At 37.7% G+C, this 17,054-nt stretch overlaps 1 protein-coding gene across 1 annotated transcript in view; it reads left to right on the plus strand.

The window, feature by feature from the left end:
* Positions 1-17,054, plus strand: part of COL11A1 (collagen type XI alpha 1 chain) — a 299,114-nt gene that overhangs the window by 128,529 nt on the left and 153,531 nt on the right. The window contains exons 16-20 of the mRNA XM_060774023.2: positions 1,804-1,857; positions 1,964-2,017; positions 7,331-7,384; positions 15,297-15,350; positions 15,449-15,493. Of these exons, the coding sequence (XP_060630006.2) occupies positions 1,804-1,857; positions 1,964-2,017; positions 7,331-7,384; positions 15,297-15,350; positions 15,449-15,493 (261 nt within the window). The remainder of the gene's footprint in view (positions 1-1,803; positions 1,858-1,963; positions 2,018-7,330; positions 7,385-15,296; positions 15,351-15,448; positions 15,494-17,054) is intronic.

Consider the following 17,054-nt stretch of genomic DNA (forward strand, 5'->3'; position numbering starts at 1 on the left):
GAGACTGGGCAGTAGTGAGGGTGGGACCAAGGGTCAGGTAAGCAGTTTTGTCATTGTTATCACCAGCCACAACTCTTGGAATGGGTATTCCTCTTAGGGCGTCTGCTCCGTGTCCCCAAACTGTGCTGGATGCTGCTGGTCAGTGGCAACTCCCAGTGACTGCCAGGATGCCAGAGCAAGCCTGCTTTGTGGGCCCTGAGACACAGAGGAGTGAATTCAAACCACAGGGAAAAAGATTCCATCTAAACATTAGGAAAAATATCCTGAGAGTAATAGCAGAAGTTGAATATGCTGTCTTGGTATGTGGTGGCATCTCTTTCTTTAGAAATTCTTAAGTGGAGACTGGCCGTCTGTCAGGAATGCTTTGATTCCTGCATGGTAAAAATGATATAATTATTATCTACTGTAATAGGCCCCTTCCTTTGGTGAGGTTTTAAAAAGAATTATTCATTCTGCACATCTTGGACCTGGGACAGATCCACCATTTGCTTCTTGGAATCTGCACATTTAGGAGTTTTTGCAAACACATTTCTTCCCAAAATGGACATGTTTGCAAAGTCAAACAAAGATAAATACTCACCTTTTAGATGTGTGAAAAGCTCTAGGCAAACCTTTAGTCAATAAGTGAAGACATAGTTAAGCAATGTCTCCATTTTTAAATATATATATATGTATATTTGAAAAATACAAGGAAGAGGGATGAGTTTTGTTTAATAAAAAGGAAAAAAAAACCCAAGAATCATGATGGTATCAATTGTACATGGAGAGGGGAAAGTTATGCAGTTCCCTTCAGTTTACTTTAGCTTGAGTTATACTTTGCTAAACATTACCATCCATCCTTCATTTTATGATTGTTACAATGTTCTGCTGACCTGTTCTGTAGTACTTGGTACTATAGCATACAGCACTCAGTGTATCAGCATATAGAACTCATCCATAAATGATTTCACTCTAGGTTAAAACTCCCAATGCTGAAATTTTGTACAGTTTGCACAATCCCATAGATAGATATTCTGGAAGAATGTGACAGATTGTTTATTTATTTATTTATTTATTTTTTAAAATGATATATAGCAAGGATAGTACACAGGGACTTTGGTATCTGCTGGGGTTTGGTCACAGGACCCCCATCAGTACTAAAATTCATGAGCGCTCAAGTGACATTATATACAGTTGTGTAGCAAATTGTGTTTCTTATTTAAAATTGTAATATCAGAGTTTGCTTTTTGGATTTTAAAACATATTTTAAGATGTGTATGGCAGAATGCATGGATGGTGAACTCTGTGAATATAGAGGGCTGACTTTACTTAAAAAGCCCTTAGTGGCCTCTTAACTTACGTCAAGGGATAGCAAAGCCTTAATTGGAGGTAGATAATAACTAATCTTCTTTATGATGTTCTTATTGCTCATCAGAAATAGAACAAAATATTCATTTTAAAAAACAAAACAAAAAAAAAACACCTTATTCTTTTGAAGTGCTAAGAAACCCTGACACAAATGATCCTGGTCTGATGATCATAATATTCATTGTTTGAGATTTGTTTTGTGCAAAATTTGAATCCAGTTGTTTTGTGTAGGAAACAGAAATGTCCTCTGCAAAAAGCAGCACTTTCTACAAAAAAATTATAATATGTATATGTATTGCAAATATATGCATTGCAGATAAGCTTTGCAAATGGTGCTTTCTGAAGTTCTTGTATTGGGAAGAGAATTGCTGAAATTACTACCATTACAGGTGCTTGCTTCCTTTGGGAAGAAATTTTGAGAGGAATTACATTTCTGTATCTTTTTTTCTCCTCTAGGGTCCTCGAGGCATACAAGGTCCACCTGGTCTCCCTGGAAAATCTGGCAAAAGAGTAAGTATTGAATGTTTCAAGATAGCATTTGATAAAAATTTTAGAAACTTAAGCTGCAATGTTTCACATTTGGTATTTAACCACTGCCATTTAAAAACTTTTCTAGGGTCGTCCAGGTGCAGATGGAGCCCGAGGAATGCCTGGGGAACCTGGCTCCAAGGTTAGTAAATATAAATTTCAAATACCTTGATGCTGGAGCTTTCTCCAGGTGTTTTCTAATGAGACACCAATATCACCCTGGGCATACAAATATGGTTGAATAAGATTGCCTTTGCAGGGCAGCACATTGAAGGAATAATCTTATGGAAAACACTGGTATCTCTTTGCTCTTAACACTCTAGTGTTGGCTGCTACTACGTTTTCAAGTACATATTGAAAGAGCCATTGTCAGACTGACGTATCAATTGAAATAAATGGGTCACCTGTATGTGTAAAGTTGCTCCCTGGGATCCCTTGTTTTCCCACAATGCTTCAGAAACTATGTATTCACATTGGGCATCTATTTGGATATTGCTTTGGTGCACTGCCTGAGCAGCCCTTCTGTGGCTCATGGAGTCCCAGTAGACTTGGGCCCAAATTCATTTTTAGCCGTTTCCTTCAGCCAATCTGGATCCTTCAGTTTGTTTGGGTGCCAGTAATGTCAAGGGGCCAGCTGTGATGGATTCCCATCCAAAACGGGACCATGTGGCAGCCGATCTTGACTCCTCTTCTCCTATTCAGCACCACACTTTAATCTTTTTGATTTTCCTTTATTTCCTTGATAATTTTTTTTTTTAAATAACTTTTTTATTGAAATTATCTACTAAATACATCGAAAGAGGGAGAACATTAAAAAGAAGATAGAACAGTGCGGAAAAAAAGAAAGAGAGAGGTAAAAAAAAAAAGGGGTAAAAAAAAATATAACAATAAAAAGTAAAAAGGGTTGACTTCAATCTCCTCATCAGGTGTTGTGTCTCCAAAAAAAACCAAGTTATTCCCGTTGCTTTATAATAAGACTCTTAATTACTTTCTTTTTTCTCGTAATTATCATAAAGTGTCCAATCTGTCCTCTTTATCGGATTTCCAGTATTTTTTTTCAACAAAAAAGTTAGTTCATCCATCTCTCTTATTTCTCTGATTTTTCCAAGCCATTCTTCCTTAGTAGGAATACTATTCTGTTTCCAAACTTTTGCTAAAATAATTCTGGCTGCCGTCGTCATATAAGTAAAGAGTCTGTCCTCATTTTCTTGTAATTGTAAATCCAGGTCTGTAAAGCCTAACAGATAATATTCTGGTTTCTTCTTAAAGGTTCTTTTCAAAATTTTTTGTAGTTCTTCATGTACCATAGTCCAATACTTCCCTATTTCTTTGCATGTCCACCACATGTGGTAGAAAGTGCCAATCTGTTGGCAACCTTTCCAACACTTGTCAGAAGAATTTTTGTTCATTAAAGATAGTTTCTTTGGGGTGGTATACCATCTGTGGAACATTTTTATCCAATTTTCTCTTAAGTCTGTTGCATACACATATTTCAACTTTTTGTTCCACATCTGTTCCCATTCCTTAAATTGTATAGGTCTTCTTATATTTTCTGCCCATTTTATCATACATGATTTCACTTGTTCACGTTCCGTTAGCCAGTTCAAGAGTGTATTATAAATAACTGCAATTACTTTTTTCTTTAAATTCAGGATTTTATCCCAGATTGTTTCTTCCCACGAGAAGCCTATCTTGTTATCTTGCTTAATATATTCTTTCATCTGTAAATAGTGCAGCCATGTCAAGTTCACATTTCTTTCTTTCAAATATTGGTATGATTTAATCTCCGCTGTCTTCTCTATCAGAATGTCTTTATATGTTAACCATGTTCTCCAACCCAATAGTCTTCTTTGGTGGGCCTCCATTGGAGACACCCATTAAGGTGTTTTATTATAAAAGTAATTCTTGTATTTCGTCCATACTCTTATCAAGGATGCCCTTACGAAATGATTTCCAAAATTTTTTTCTTTTTTTTCTCTGTCATACCACATATAGGCATGCCATCCTACTCGTAAATCATGTCCTTCTAAATTCAAACCTTTTTCATTTCCTACAACATCCAATCTCTTATCCATAAGAGAGCACTTGCGTCATGATAAGCTTTTAAGTCTGGGAACCCTAGTCCACCTCTTGTTTTTTTATCAATTAAGTTTAAATATTTAATTCTAGGTCTTTTTCCATTCCACACGAATTTCAATAGTTCTTTGTTCCAATTCTTGAAGATAACTTGATTTCTGATTACTGGTATATTTTGAAATAAAAACAATAACTTTGGTAATATATTCATTTTAACTAATGCTATTCTTCCTAAAAGAGATAATTTCAGTGATTTCCAATTTTTAAGATCTTTCTGTATCTTGCTCCAAGCAAATTCGTAATTATTTTTCAACAATTGTCCATTCTTTGCAGTTATCCAGATCCCTAGATATCTTAATTTTTTAACAATCTCCATTCCTGTAGCTTTTATTATTCTCTCCTGGTGTTCGACCTTTACATTTTTTGTTAAAATTTTAGTTTTTCCCTTGTTAATTTTGAAGCCTGCCACTCTTCCAAATTCATACAACTTCTTTATCCAACTCTCCAAATTATTTATTGGGTCTTCTACAATTCCCAATAAATCATCCGCGAAGGCTTTAATCTTGTATTCATATTTTCCTACTTTTACGCCCTTAACATTCGTATCTTCTCTTATTTTCCTCATTAACGGTTCTAAAGCCATAATAAAGATCAAAGGGGATAACGGACACCCTTGTCGTGTTCCTTTCGTAATTTCAAATTCCTCAGATTGTTGTCCGTTTATCCGTATTTTCGCCCTTTGTACTTCGTAAATGGCATTAATTGCGTTTGTAAATTTCGCCCCCATATCCATTTCTTGAATTAGAATCTTAAAGAAGTCCCAGTTTAAATTATCAAACGCTTTCTCTGCATCAATGGATAGTATTGCAACTTCTTTCTGGTGGTTTGCTTCAAAATATTCTATCAGGTCTAAAACAGTTCGTATATTATCCTTCATGTATCTTCCTGGGAGGAACCCTGTTTGGTCCTCCCCTATCCAGTCTATCAAAAATTCTTTCAATCTTGTCGCCAAGATGTTCGTAAATATTTTATAATCTACGTTCAGTAAGGAGATAGGTCTATAATTTTTAATATCTTCTGGTGCTGAACCTTCCTTATGAATCATTACTATTTCAGCTTGTTTCCAAGAGTCTGGGATTTTTTGGTATAATAGTGCCTCGTTTAAAACCCTTTTCAGTATTGGTAAAACCGTTTTCTTCATTGATTTATAAAATCCAGCTGTGAATCCATCTGGGCCTGGGGCTTTATCCGAATCCATTTTACTCACTGCTTTATTTATCTCTTCCTCCGTAATCTCTTTATTCAACTTTTCCCGTACTTCTTCAGAAATTTTTTGTAATTTCAATTGGCTTATATACTCAGTAATTTCCTCTTTCTTTATTCCATCACTGGTATATAGTTTACTGTAGTATTTTTTAAATTCTTCCATGATGTCCTTATCCGTCGTCAATATTCTATCGCCATCAATTATCTTCGTTATCTGTGTAGCCTGTTTCTTCTTACGAACTTGCCTTGCCAGCCATTTCCCTTGATAATTTTTATTTAGTGGGACTAACTAGGAGTTGGGTAGGGGCTTGGAAGAGTCAACCTTTTAGCTTTTTCTCCTCCCCCCCCCTTCAACAATAACAATAATCATTATTAATCCTAGCAAACAAAATGAAAATCCTCATTCTCTGAAAACTACTACCACCTATTCACCTCTCTTTTAGAGTAGGAAGTAGAAAGTATGCCCACTACAGACAAGACCTGCAGTAGAGCAAAAAGAGGGTGTTTAAAGGAAGCCCAGGGAGATAGCTCCAGGTTGATCGCTCTTTATTCCCTGGAAAGTGGGAAACCTCCTTAAATGCTTTTGAGAGAGAGTGTGTGGGTCTGCAGCCTGTCTCCTCTGTCATAGAAAAAAAACAGCTTTAACAAAGCATTTAGCCCAGTCTCTTCCACAAATAGAAGCGAAAAGATCACAGAAAAAGTGTTATTTTAACTCTGATTCTTTTAATGCAGGTCTTAATGAAGGATATGGAAGGGGCGCCTTTGGGAAGTCCCCCTCATAATGGGCTGGATAGGGTGCTTTCTTAACCTTGTTGCTGATACCTAGGCTCCTTGAAGAAATAAGGAATGGATGCAAGGAATGGCAAGGGGAACCTCATAAGTTCCCCATTGCCACTAGTGAACTGGATCTAGCCACATTAGCGGCTATGGACCGAAAATGGCTAACCGGCCACCCACCCATTTTCAGGAGTTGAGTGAAAATGAATATGAGAGTCTACTGGTATCTGGCCAGCAGAAACGGATCAAGGTTTAGCTGAAATACACAAGCCTAGTCAGGCCCGTAGCCAGGATTTCGTTTCGGGGGGGGGGTGTGTGAATTTTTTTCAGGGGGGATTTCGGGGGGGGGGGCTGAGTTTCGGGGGGGGGGGGCTGAGTCTGAGTGAAAGAGGGTCTAGCCTAACAAACCTTTTGTATCATTACCCCGATACCCCCATGCATATGGGATATATTGAGTATGGTGATCAGATCATGATATGAATAAACATAACAGTTTAAATAATGCACCAGTAAGGCCTTCTTGCGAACCACCATGAGAATTCCGGGGGGGGGGGGGGCTGAAGTCCCTCACCCCCCCCCCCCCCCCAGCTACATGCCTGAGCCTAGTGGAAAGGCAGAATATAAATGAACAACGACAATTATAGAAGCAGCAGAATTTGCTGTTTTAAAGATTACCTCATTATCTTTGAGGTTTCAGTGAGGGACACTTGAATCAGATATAGTAATATTAGCTGTGTATAAGTATAGGAAAATCAGAAGAAGATATACAAATATCAGCTTTAAGTTTGAAAGCCAAGCTTTGTGAGGTGTGGTTGAGGGTGATGGGTACATTTAGCTTGGAAAGGACAAGGTTGATAAGAGACATGATAGCCATATTTAAATATTTGAAAGAATATATATTGAGAAGGGAGAAAGCTTTTCTTGCTGCTCTGGAGAGTAGTATATAGAGCAATGTGCTCAACTTGCATGGAAATAGATTACACCTAAACCTTAGGAAGAACTTTCTGGCCATAAAAGCTGCTCAGCAGTGACATATGCTGCCTCCTTGGAGGGTGGTGGATTCTCCTTCTCTGGAGGCTTTTACACAGAGGATGGATGGCCATCTGTCAGTGTTCCTGCATGGCAGGGGCTGGACTAGTTGGCCCTTGTAGTCTTTTCCAGCTCTTAAAGAATCTATTATTTTAAATATATCTTTGAAAGAAGATTCAAGCAATTCCAAATTCAGGGCAAATGTATCAATTGAAAGAATAGATTTACAGTAGACCCAATGTAACTTCTGGATAGTTGCATAGTACAAGAGTGAATGCTAAAGTTATTATTTCTTTCCTCCTACTAGGGTGACAGAGGTTTTGATGGACTTCCAGGTCTTCCTGGTGAAAAAGGTCACAGGGTAAGAAAAAAGATGCATGTTTTTTCTGAAAACCTATTTTGAAAAATTTGTCTATGCAGTCAAATCTTACGTCATTCAACGCAACAACAGTATTTTTCAAACTCAGCTGGGTTTTCTGGTACAATTTGCACATATCCACTGAGAAGTAAATCCCATTGAATTCAATATGTCTATTTGAAAAGAAAAAAATGATAATATTTTAGGGATTACTACTTTGTTTACCATGAGTGTATCTACACAGTTGAAATAGTGCGCCTGACACCACTTTATCTATCTAATACTTAGATTTATATTTTGGTAAAGTGCCAACGTTATTGGGCAGTGAAAACCTTGTAAAATGCTAGCTCCCATAATTCCATAGGATTGAGCCAAGGCAGCTAAAGTGGTGTCAAACTTGAAATAATTCTACGGTGTAGATCAATGGTTCTCAACCTGTGGGTCCCCAGGTGTTTTGGCCTACAATTCCCACAAATCCCAGCCCGTTTACCAGCTGTTAGGATTTTTGGGAGTTGAAGGTCAAAACATCTGGGGACCCAAAGGTTGAGAACCTCTGGTCTAGATGCACCTCATATGAGCACATTGGGATGTAGAGAAAGGCAGCTATAGATTTGCCCATTTTAAATTAAAGAATATAATAGGGTTTTAAAAACAGAATTTACTTCCCTTTGGGGAACATTTGAAGAAAGATTCCATTGTCTCCTTTTATTGGTCTCCTTCTGTAGATTATGTAGTCTACTTTTATTGGCAAATGCTTAAGCTGAATTGTCTAGTTGATTTTGCACTGTTTACTATCAGTTTATTCCCTTGTCCCTCATTAGGGCTTCAGGCCAAGGTCACTCTGTAAGACCTCATTCTAAGTTCAACCCAGTGCTCTTCAAGAGGCATCTACAAGTATGCCAAGTGGCACTCCCTCACTCTTCTCTTGGTCCTGTTTTTTGCTGGAGGAGTTATAGCTATTGTTATGATATTCTACCCATAATATTGTGTAGCTTCTGATTTGTATCTTCAGAGGTGAAAGGGGAGTGAGGGCATGTATGTATGTCCATCTCACTCAGACTAATAGTTGTATTTCAACATTCATTGCCTTTCTCATATACCTCTGTTCTATATTCATTCCCATTTTGTTTGCATAACGCGAGAAACTGCTTAGATAAGGTCAGATTAAACATAAGGGTTTACATGACAAAGTCAATAAAAAGAATTCTTCATAGAATAATTCAACATCATGTTTTAAGTCATTCACCTGTTAGCCTGGTTGTGCTTTGAGGCTTCATGCCATAATTTTACATTCTAGGTAGCTGATAACATGCTTATTACAGGACTAGTCCAATGAACATGGAGTACAACAGACAGAATGCCTAGCTCCCTTAAATAGGCAAAGGCACTGTTTGTAACAGACGAAGCCAATAAGTAAGCGCCATAATTGTCAGGCAATCAAAAGGACTGCAATTACCCTTTTTGTTCTTGCAGATTCAGTGGCTCACTAGATTGTACCCCCAACTATGAATTTCCCAGTTCAACTTGGATTGGATCTGAAAATCTGGAATAAATAGGGGCCATGGTGGCACAGCGGGTTAAACCGCCATTCATATTCTCCCAGCCTCAAAAGAAGGCAAAGGCAAACCTCTTCTGAAATCTTGTCAAGAACCCGATGATAGGTTTGCTTTATGGTTGCCGCAGATTTAAAATCAGTTGTAAACACTCAATCTGCGGCACGTGAAGGCATATGACAAAACAGGAAGGGAATATAGATTAAATCCTGAGTAGATTCTCCCACACATGATACCAAGCTCCCCATAGGTTGAGCCAAAACCATGTAAAATGTGACAACAAATGGGAATCCTAGCAGCTCAAAGTTGTCAGGGTGGAGACCTAAGGGTCAGCATGACAAAGTCTAATACTATACAGTTACAACATTGTGATTACACTTCAGTGACCATGGCTGCATTTTATGTAATTCTGGAATAGTAGACTGGCACCAAAGGTCTCTGATTGCAATTTTTAGTGCATCTCCCAAAAGTGCAGATCCCAGATGTACCCAAGGAATGGAAACATGGAAGCTAAGGTGGAATCATAGGGGCATAATTATGAAGTTAGAAAGGACCCCAGTGACTATTGCTTACTGTAGTTAATGAATGAAAGAAAAAGGAAGATAACTTAGACATAGCTGAAAGGGCTTTTGGAACTGTATTGTAGTTGTACAGATTACCAATGCCATTAGCCCTATTCATATGGTGAAAATTTGATAGACAAAATAAGTTTATTGTTGCACTTTAGGATACTTATAATATGTTTTAAGAAGGAGAAAGGGGGGGTCTAAATACCTCTAAGAAACCAGTTCCTACCCGAACCTGGTTAATACTTGGATGGGAGACTTCCAATGAATACCAGATTCTGTATGCTGTATTTCAGTTGAAGGAACAGGCAAAGCCATCTCTAAGTATTTCTTGCCTGAGAAAATCCTATGAAATTTTTGGGGTCACCATAATTCAATGGACAATTTGGAGACATACACACAGAAAAAACATAGGTTTCCTTTAAAAGTTGAACCAATGATGTGAGTGGCCAGCAGAGGGCACTGTACATTAAGCACTAATTTTGCATACTCGTACACTACTTACTCTCTGGCTAAGAAAACATTTTGAAGTTGCCCCAGAACCAATGAATATGTTCTTTCATCCAATCAGGTATTGCTAAATTAGCACATTTATGACCTTCAATTGTGTGATTGAATCATTTTTTCTTGCTATTTCACTAGACCACAGGTCCTGCCCAAATATTTCTTGTGCAACATTAACTCCAATAATGCTTTTCATCCCTCATGAGTGAATTATTGTTAAACCAAAGCCTTTCAAATGCAAAAAAGGAAGAGAGCCATACTTTTATAAAAGAGCAAAACAAATGAATAAATCAGATATCCTATTAGAAATTCAAAAAACAGAATACTTTGCAACGATATAGATTTCAAGTTATATGGTGAAGCACTGCGTGTCTGGGAGGCAGTAGCAAAGTACTTGTATATAGTACTCCATATTTTCTCAGCAAGAGCTCTGATATGAAAACATCCATATTTACAACTATATATGTGCACACCCTGAAAATTAAAATCAATACTGACCATAGTGAAATAGTATATATTGATCTGCCCTCTGGAGAACAGATTGGTACTTTCAGCTAATCACCCATAGCAGGAGATAACTGAAAGCACATTTCTTCTCCCTCAGAATCTGCTTCACTCATATGTACACTTAAGTTGCATTTCTGCTGAGCAATCTATCAAGGAATACTACATGTAGTCTTAGGCTCTGACTGTGATGGGTTCCACCATATGAATCTGTTGAGATAGATTGCTAGATAGATATGCATACATACATATACACACATATAAACATAAATATATCGTTTACACACACAGTGTTTTCCAGCCAGTCAGTTGCGTCTTACTACTACCAGTTTGAGAATAACATATAGGTTTTGCTATGTAGGAAGTTCGGTGTAAAGGACCATGGTTAATTTTCAGTGGCAGAGGTCAATAGGATCATCGGAACCATTGAGCAGATTTAATCCTTTTCAGAAATCCTTTTATTTTTCCCCATATGAATTAACAATTGCATTCACATCAGTGGAGATGATAACAACATTTGTCCTTCACATCTCTGCCTATGTGTGGTCTTCAACAGCAGGGTCCTTAGACTGCATCTGCATATGTTTATCAGAGAAAATGGAGAAGGGGGGAGGAAACGAGGAACAGGAAAGAAAGCAGTCAGGTTTCTTTCTCTGGAGAAATAAATAAATATACACTGGAGATCTGGTCACCAGAAAGAAAGGAGAGGCTACTTTTCCAGGGGACAGAAATGCAGCATGACTTCTGGGTTGTTGTAGGTTTTTCCGGGCTCTAGAATGCCTCTAGAACATGGCCATATAGCCTGGAAAAACCTACAATAACCCAGTGATTCCGGCCATGAAAGCCTTCGACAATAGCATGTCTTCTGTTGTTTTTCTCCATAGAGGAAGAAAAGGGTTTCACAGCAGACTGTGCTTCATGCCATATTTGACACCTGGGGAGGGGGCTGCTTTCAGGAGCTCAACATGGGCATATTGCATGCCAACTTGTGAGTCTCCACTTCAGCCATTCTTCTCTCTCTTAGAGAGCAGATGAGTTGGGGGGTGTGTTTTTTGATTATGTATAGCACAGTATTTTCTACTTTCAGTGGCATGATGACCAAGCGGAAAGGTAGCAGATATTGTGTGAAAATTAAATTAGGTGAAAGGTCCAGGAATGAATCTTTTGCATAATACACTGGCTGACTCTATAGAAAAATTTCTAGCCTTCATGCTCATACTCATCATGCCCATATGATAATCACATGATGCTCATCATCTTCACCACCATTACAGTCTAAAGGAGACCTGCATAACCTGTGGCCCTCCACGTGTTTGAGACTCATAACTCTCAGAAGCCCTAACCAGTTCGTATAATGGTAATGAAGTCTGGGAGCAGAAGTCTAAAATACTTGGAGGGCCACAGATTGTGCAGTCTTGATCAAGAGCTTTAATCTCAACTCTATCTTTAATAAAAGACATCTAGAATAAGATTCCATAAAAAAAGAAGAGTATACCCTGTCAAGTGGTTTGAAAAAAAAAAAACAACCCCAAAGGTATTATTCTGTTATCTGGGCAGAGGCCACAAGGGAGCACTAGAGAGAGGACAGTCCAGTTTGCTGGATTTGGGGGGGGGGGGGGTTGAAGGAAGAAAATGATTTCTCTCATTGTTGCTGGTTATTCCTCCTTCCCACTTCCCCCCACATGTAGACATGGGTGGGGGGAATAACAGGAAAAAGGGGAATGTGGATTTCCTCCTTCAACCCATCTTTCACCCCTGTAAAATGGACTATCATTTCTCTCTGGTGTCCCCTTGTGGCCTCTGCCTGGATAATGGAAGTCAAATATTTATGAATGATTTAAAGGCAAAATTCAATGTATAAACTCTCCAGCTGAATATGCCTAGCTTTCTGGTGTTCTTCTTGAAAGTCAGAAGATAGTAGTATTGAAGGAACACACAGGGAGAGTTCAATAATCAAAGGTTTAAATTGCCACACAATAATGTAATCTAGTTACAACTGTCATCACACCATTGTCTCTTTCCACTGTGTCCTTATCATGTGCAGCCAGTACCTCACCTAAGGGAGAAAATATTCATTCACATAGTGAGCTCTGCAGGCAAATTTTCTAATTGTTGTACTTTTGGATATATTCCCAAAAAAAAAAGAAGAACCAAACAAAACAATATTTAATGAAAAAGGGATCACCTGCCATTTATAGCTGACAATAAAATTATGTTCCTTGTATTAGTCTTGAGGATTCCACCTTGCAGTTCATAAAAACAATTTCTCTCTTGATTTCACAGCCATATCAAAGGAATTAATGGTTGCTAGTGTACTGCAGAGAGTCTAAGCAAGTAAATGAAGAGTGTTAGTGACAGCATGATGTAATGGTTTGAACATTGGACTGTAAGACTAGGGTTAAAATACCTGCCTGTCCATGGAAACTTCCTGGATTATTCTGGGCAATTCACATTCCCTGAGCATCAGAGGAAGGCAAAAACAATCCCACTCTGAACAATCGTGCCAAGAAAACCCCATGATAGGTTCACCTTAGGGTTGCCCGAAATCAGAAATGACTGAAACACATACAACAATAACAATAAAAGAAAATAATTTATGGTGCCTGTGTACATATGCAAAAATACATGGTCAAAATTTTGTATTTAAATACAAATTTAAATGCACAATTTTGAGCAAATTATATGATGGCATATGCAGTTAAGAACATCATTTTCAAATATGCAGTTTGAAATGTATTTTGGTATGATTTTTGAGCTAGTCATTCAATCAAAATCTCAGAATGATCCAAAGGAGGATGTTCTTTTGTTTGCACATTAAACTAGGGTTATGAATCAGATTTGATGTAACAGTCCACTGTTTTAAAAGAAAAATGGAAGCAATAGTGGGCAAATACTGTCCTTATAGCAGCAGCAGAGAAGTAGGGAATGTAGTTCCAGAAATGATACTCTCCTGAACTTCAAAATGCATGGTAGCTTCCTGTGAATACAACACTTTGCCCTGCCACAAGCAAAGTCCAAGTTGGCTGGAAGTCCCAGGCTATTCCAGGGTCTGAATAGCAGAATTTGGTCCACTTTGGACTGATTAGATATCCAGATTAGACATCGGTTCCCTGTGCTCATCAAAACACATCAGTAGAGACATCAGCACCTGTGTAGGACAAATATAGCTCTGTGACTGGCAACGATTAAGGATAATGTGGAGGAGATGACATGCAGTCCATCCCAGTAAAATGGATATGACCCAGGGCTGCTTTGAATGTGCCAGATTCGAAGTTGCTTTCCAAAGATCCATGATTTTGGGAGTTTCAATCCAAAGAAATCTCATTTACAGGCATGTATATTAATTCTGCTGTAATGGATTATACATGAAATGGCATCAAGCCCTGAAAATTGTATATTATTTTTACCTGATCCAGTCTTATCATTTGTTGCAGGAATAGAGCAATGTTGTTACTTGGTAAAATTGTGTTAAAGTAGCCTGGTGCATTACTAATGGGTTTTTTTCCTTCTTACTTTTAAAATAATTGTCATTGGGTCTGAGAAGAAAATAGTATAATTATTGAAGAAGTCTTATCAAAATACCTATAAACATTCCTATTTTAAGGAGTTGTTTCTTTTTTTAAGGTGCCTTGTTTCTTTTTTGTTTACTTACTAAGAAAACACAAATATTTTTACTTGGTGCAAGCCACTGCAAGATAGTGGGGTTTTGAGTGGCGGCGGCACAGGAAATGTGTTTATTTTTTTTTTTAAAAAATTGTCCTTAGTGTAAAATGTGCAGTATTGAGTAACTCAATAATAGTAGTCTTCCAGTTCAACTAGACACCACCACTAAGCTTTCAGCATCATTCTGATTTGTCAGTTCAACTTGATGTGCTATCTGTGACTTTATGTTTAGTTTCACCATGGGAAATGTCAGCTAATTTTGCTCAGACACAAGAGTTTTTCGCAAAGTGTATTGTGTACAAATTGCAGAGAGCATATTGAATCCCTCATTTCATGATTTGGCACATCCAGCATTGATGGCAAGATTTCTCAAGGGCTTAGGGAACCCTTGAAGTGGTGTTTCATCATGCTGAGAGAATCAGTCTTTACTAGGTACTCAACAATTGCAATTTTTCACATTCTTATTAAAACTCTTTCAGAAAGTAAACAGAAGCATTACCTGTTACAACAGTAAAGTAACTTCATTTCCACTTGTTCTGTTATTTTTGAAATGTCGCTTTTGTATACTTTCATTGTCCCCCTCCCAAAAGTAGCTCATTACAATCAAGTAAGTCAGTGGTCAGTTTCTGCTTTCAAGAACTTGGTGAGTGGATCATGAATGGCTAAGACATCATTTGATGTTCTGGTCAAGTAATGAATATGTTGATGTAAGCCACCCTGAACATAACTTCTTTACTTACCGAGGACATTGCTTGCCTTTCTGTCAACCTGTGAACATGTGAAACAAATGATTGCATGGTTTTTTCAATATTGTCTTTTGTTTATAAGAAATGTGAATGTGTGTTGGGATGATTACAGTCAGTTAAACTAGTGGATTTTAGTGTACTTCAGCATCCCCAGCTCTGTGTTGGATTATGGCTAACGGGTTAAACCCAAATGTGAATGGAAGTTTGCATATCATAATGCAGCATGTAGAGATTTCTATCTCTTTAGTCAAGATGTGTTATGACTTGCCAGTTTGAAGCTGAAGCATTTGCTTGTATCCCATTTTTATATTATATATGCATTGGCACGTAATCATAGTTCTTCCAAGCAATGTGATTTTAATGTTTATTTTTTCTCCAGGGGGATCGTGGACCACAAGGACCTCCTGGTTCTCCCGGTGAAGATGGAATGAGAGTATGTCATTCACAGTTTCTTACCATTCTTAGACTGCACAATATTAGGCAATATTGATTTCATGAACTAATGCTTTGATTTTGTTCTGTTTGCATCAGGGAGAAGATGGAGAGGTTGGACCAAGAGGCCTCCCAGGTGAAGCTGTAAGCAAAGCTTTATTATTGCTCACTATTCATAATGTCCACCAATTACCTATGTTGGGGTTTTAGCAATGGAAGGTATCATTTGCGCATCCAAATGCAGCAGCAATGTTATGTTCTATTTGGAGATCATTTCTGAATGAATACTCTTATAGTGATTTCGTCCATAAAGGTTCTGCTGTTTGAGTTTTTTCTTAATGAAGTAAATCAACACATTCCCTTTTTCATTTCTCAAAAATTATGTTATTTTTGAACACATATAATTTAAATCTTGTTAGGATTTCTTATTATAGAAGTGATTTATGGGTGCATTCCTATGAGTTAAGATAGAAATGATGCTGACTTTTGAAAACTCTTTAACATCTTAGTTTGTTTTACCTTGAAATATATTATAATCCTACTGTATCTGTGTTATCAATTACATATACTAATTTCTTTGGCTTGATTCACAGTTTGGCTTGGTTCACGTAGGCTCCAAAATTATATGTGGTAAAATGATGAGTGTTTCTTAGGCCTCATTTGCACTGCAGTTTAAAACTGTATTACATGGTCAGTGTAGACCCATGTAATGCAGTTTAATTGCGTTGAACTGTATTATACCAGTCTATTCTGACCATATAATACAATTTCATACTGCATTATATGGCAGTGTAGATGGCGTCTTAGTCTCTGTTACATGCAGACTCTTAGAAAACTGTGATGAGATTTCGTTTTAAGATGATTTTCTTCAATTATGTGCTTATATGTTCACATAGTCTTTATTTTATTATCACTTCTTCCATGTCTGACTACAAGAAAGAGAGCACATGGATAAGGATTACTTCTGAATATGTATGCCCACTTTGTTCTACAACATGTTCTACAAACAGTATAATAGAAAACAATAGATGCATTTCTGAGAATTACACACTAAAGGCTTCTGTAAACCAGGCTCTTTTGTCCACAAATACAGCGCATACTTCAGCAGGTAGAATTAGAAAAGACAGCTGCCTAAAAGACTAGAGCAGTGGTTCCCAACCTTCCTAATGCCGCGACCCCTTAGTACAGGTCTTCATGTTGTGGTGACCCCCAACCATAATATTATTTTCGTTGCTACTTCACAACTGTAATTTTGCTACTGTTATGAATAGTAATCTAAATATCTGATATGCAGGATGTATTTTCAGTCACTGGACCAAATTTGGTACAAATACCCAATACTCCCAAATTTGAATACTGGTGAAGTTGGGAGTGATTGATTTGGTCATTTGGTAATGCTGGAGTTGCTGGGAGTTATAGTTCACCTAAAATCAAAGAGCCTTCTGAACTCCACCAATGATGGAGCTGAATCAAACTGGGCACACAGAATTCCCATGACCAAGAGAAAATACTGGGAAGGTCTGGTGGACATTGACCTTGAGTTTTTTGGAGTTGTAGTTCACCTACATCCAGAGAACACAAGCAATGGTGGATCTGGATCAAAGTTGGCAAAATACTCAGTATACCCAAATGTGAATACTGGTAGAGTTTGGAGAAAATAGACATTGCCATTTGGGAGTTGTAATTGTTGGGATTTATAGTTCGC

This window comes from Anolis sagrei, chromosome 4 (assembly GCF_037176765.1).
Source record: "Anolis sagrei isolate rAnoSag1 chromosome 4, rAnoSag1.mat, whole genome shotgun sequence".
NCBI classification, from domain to species: domain Eukaryota; kingdom Metazoa; phylum Chordata; class Lepidosauria; order Squamata; family Dactyloidae; genus Anolis; species Anolis sagrei.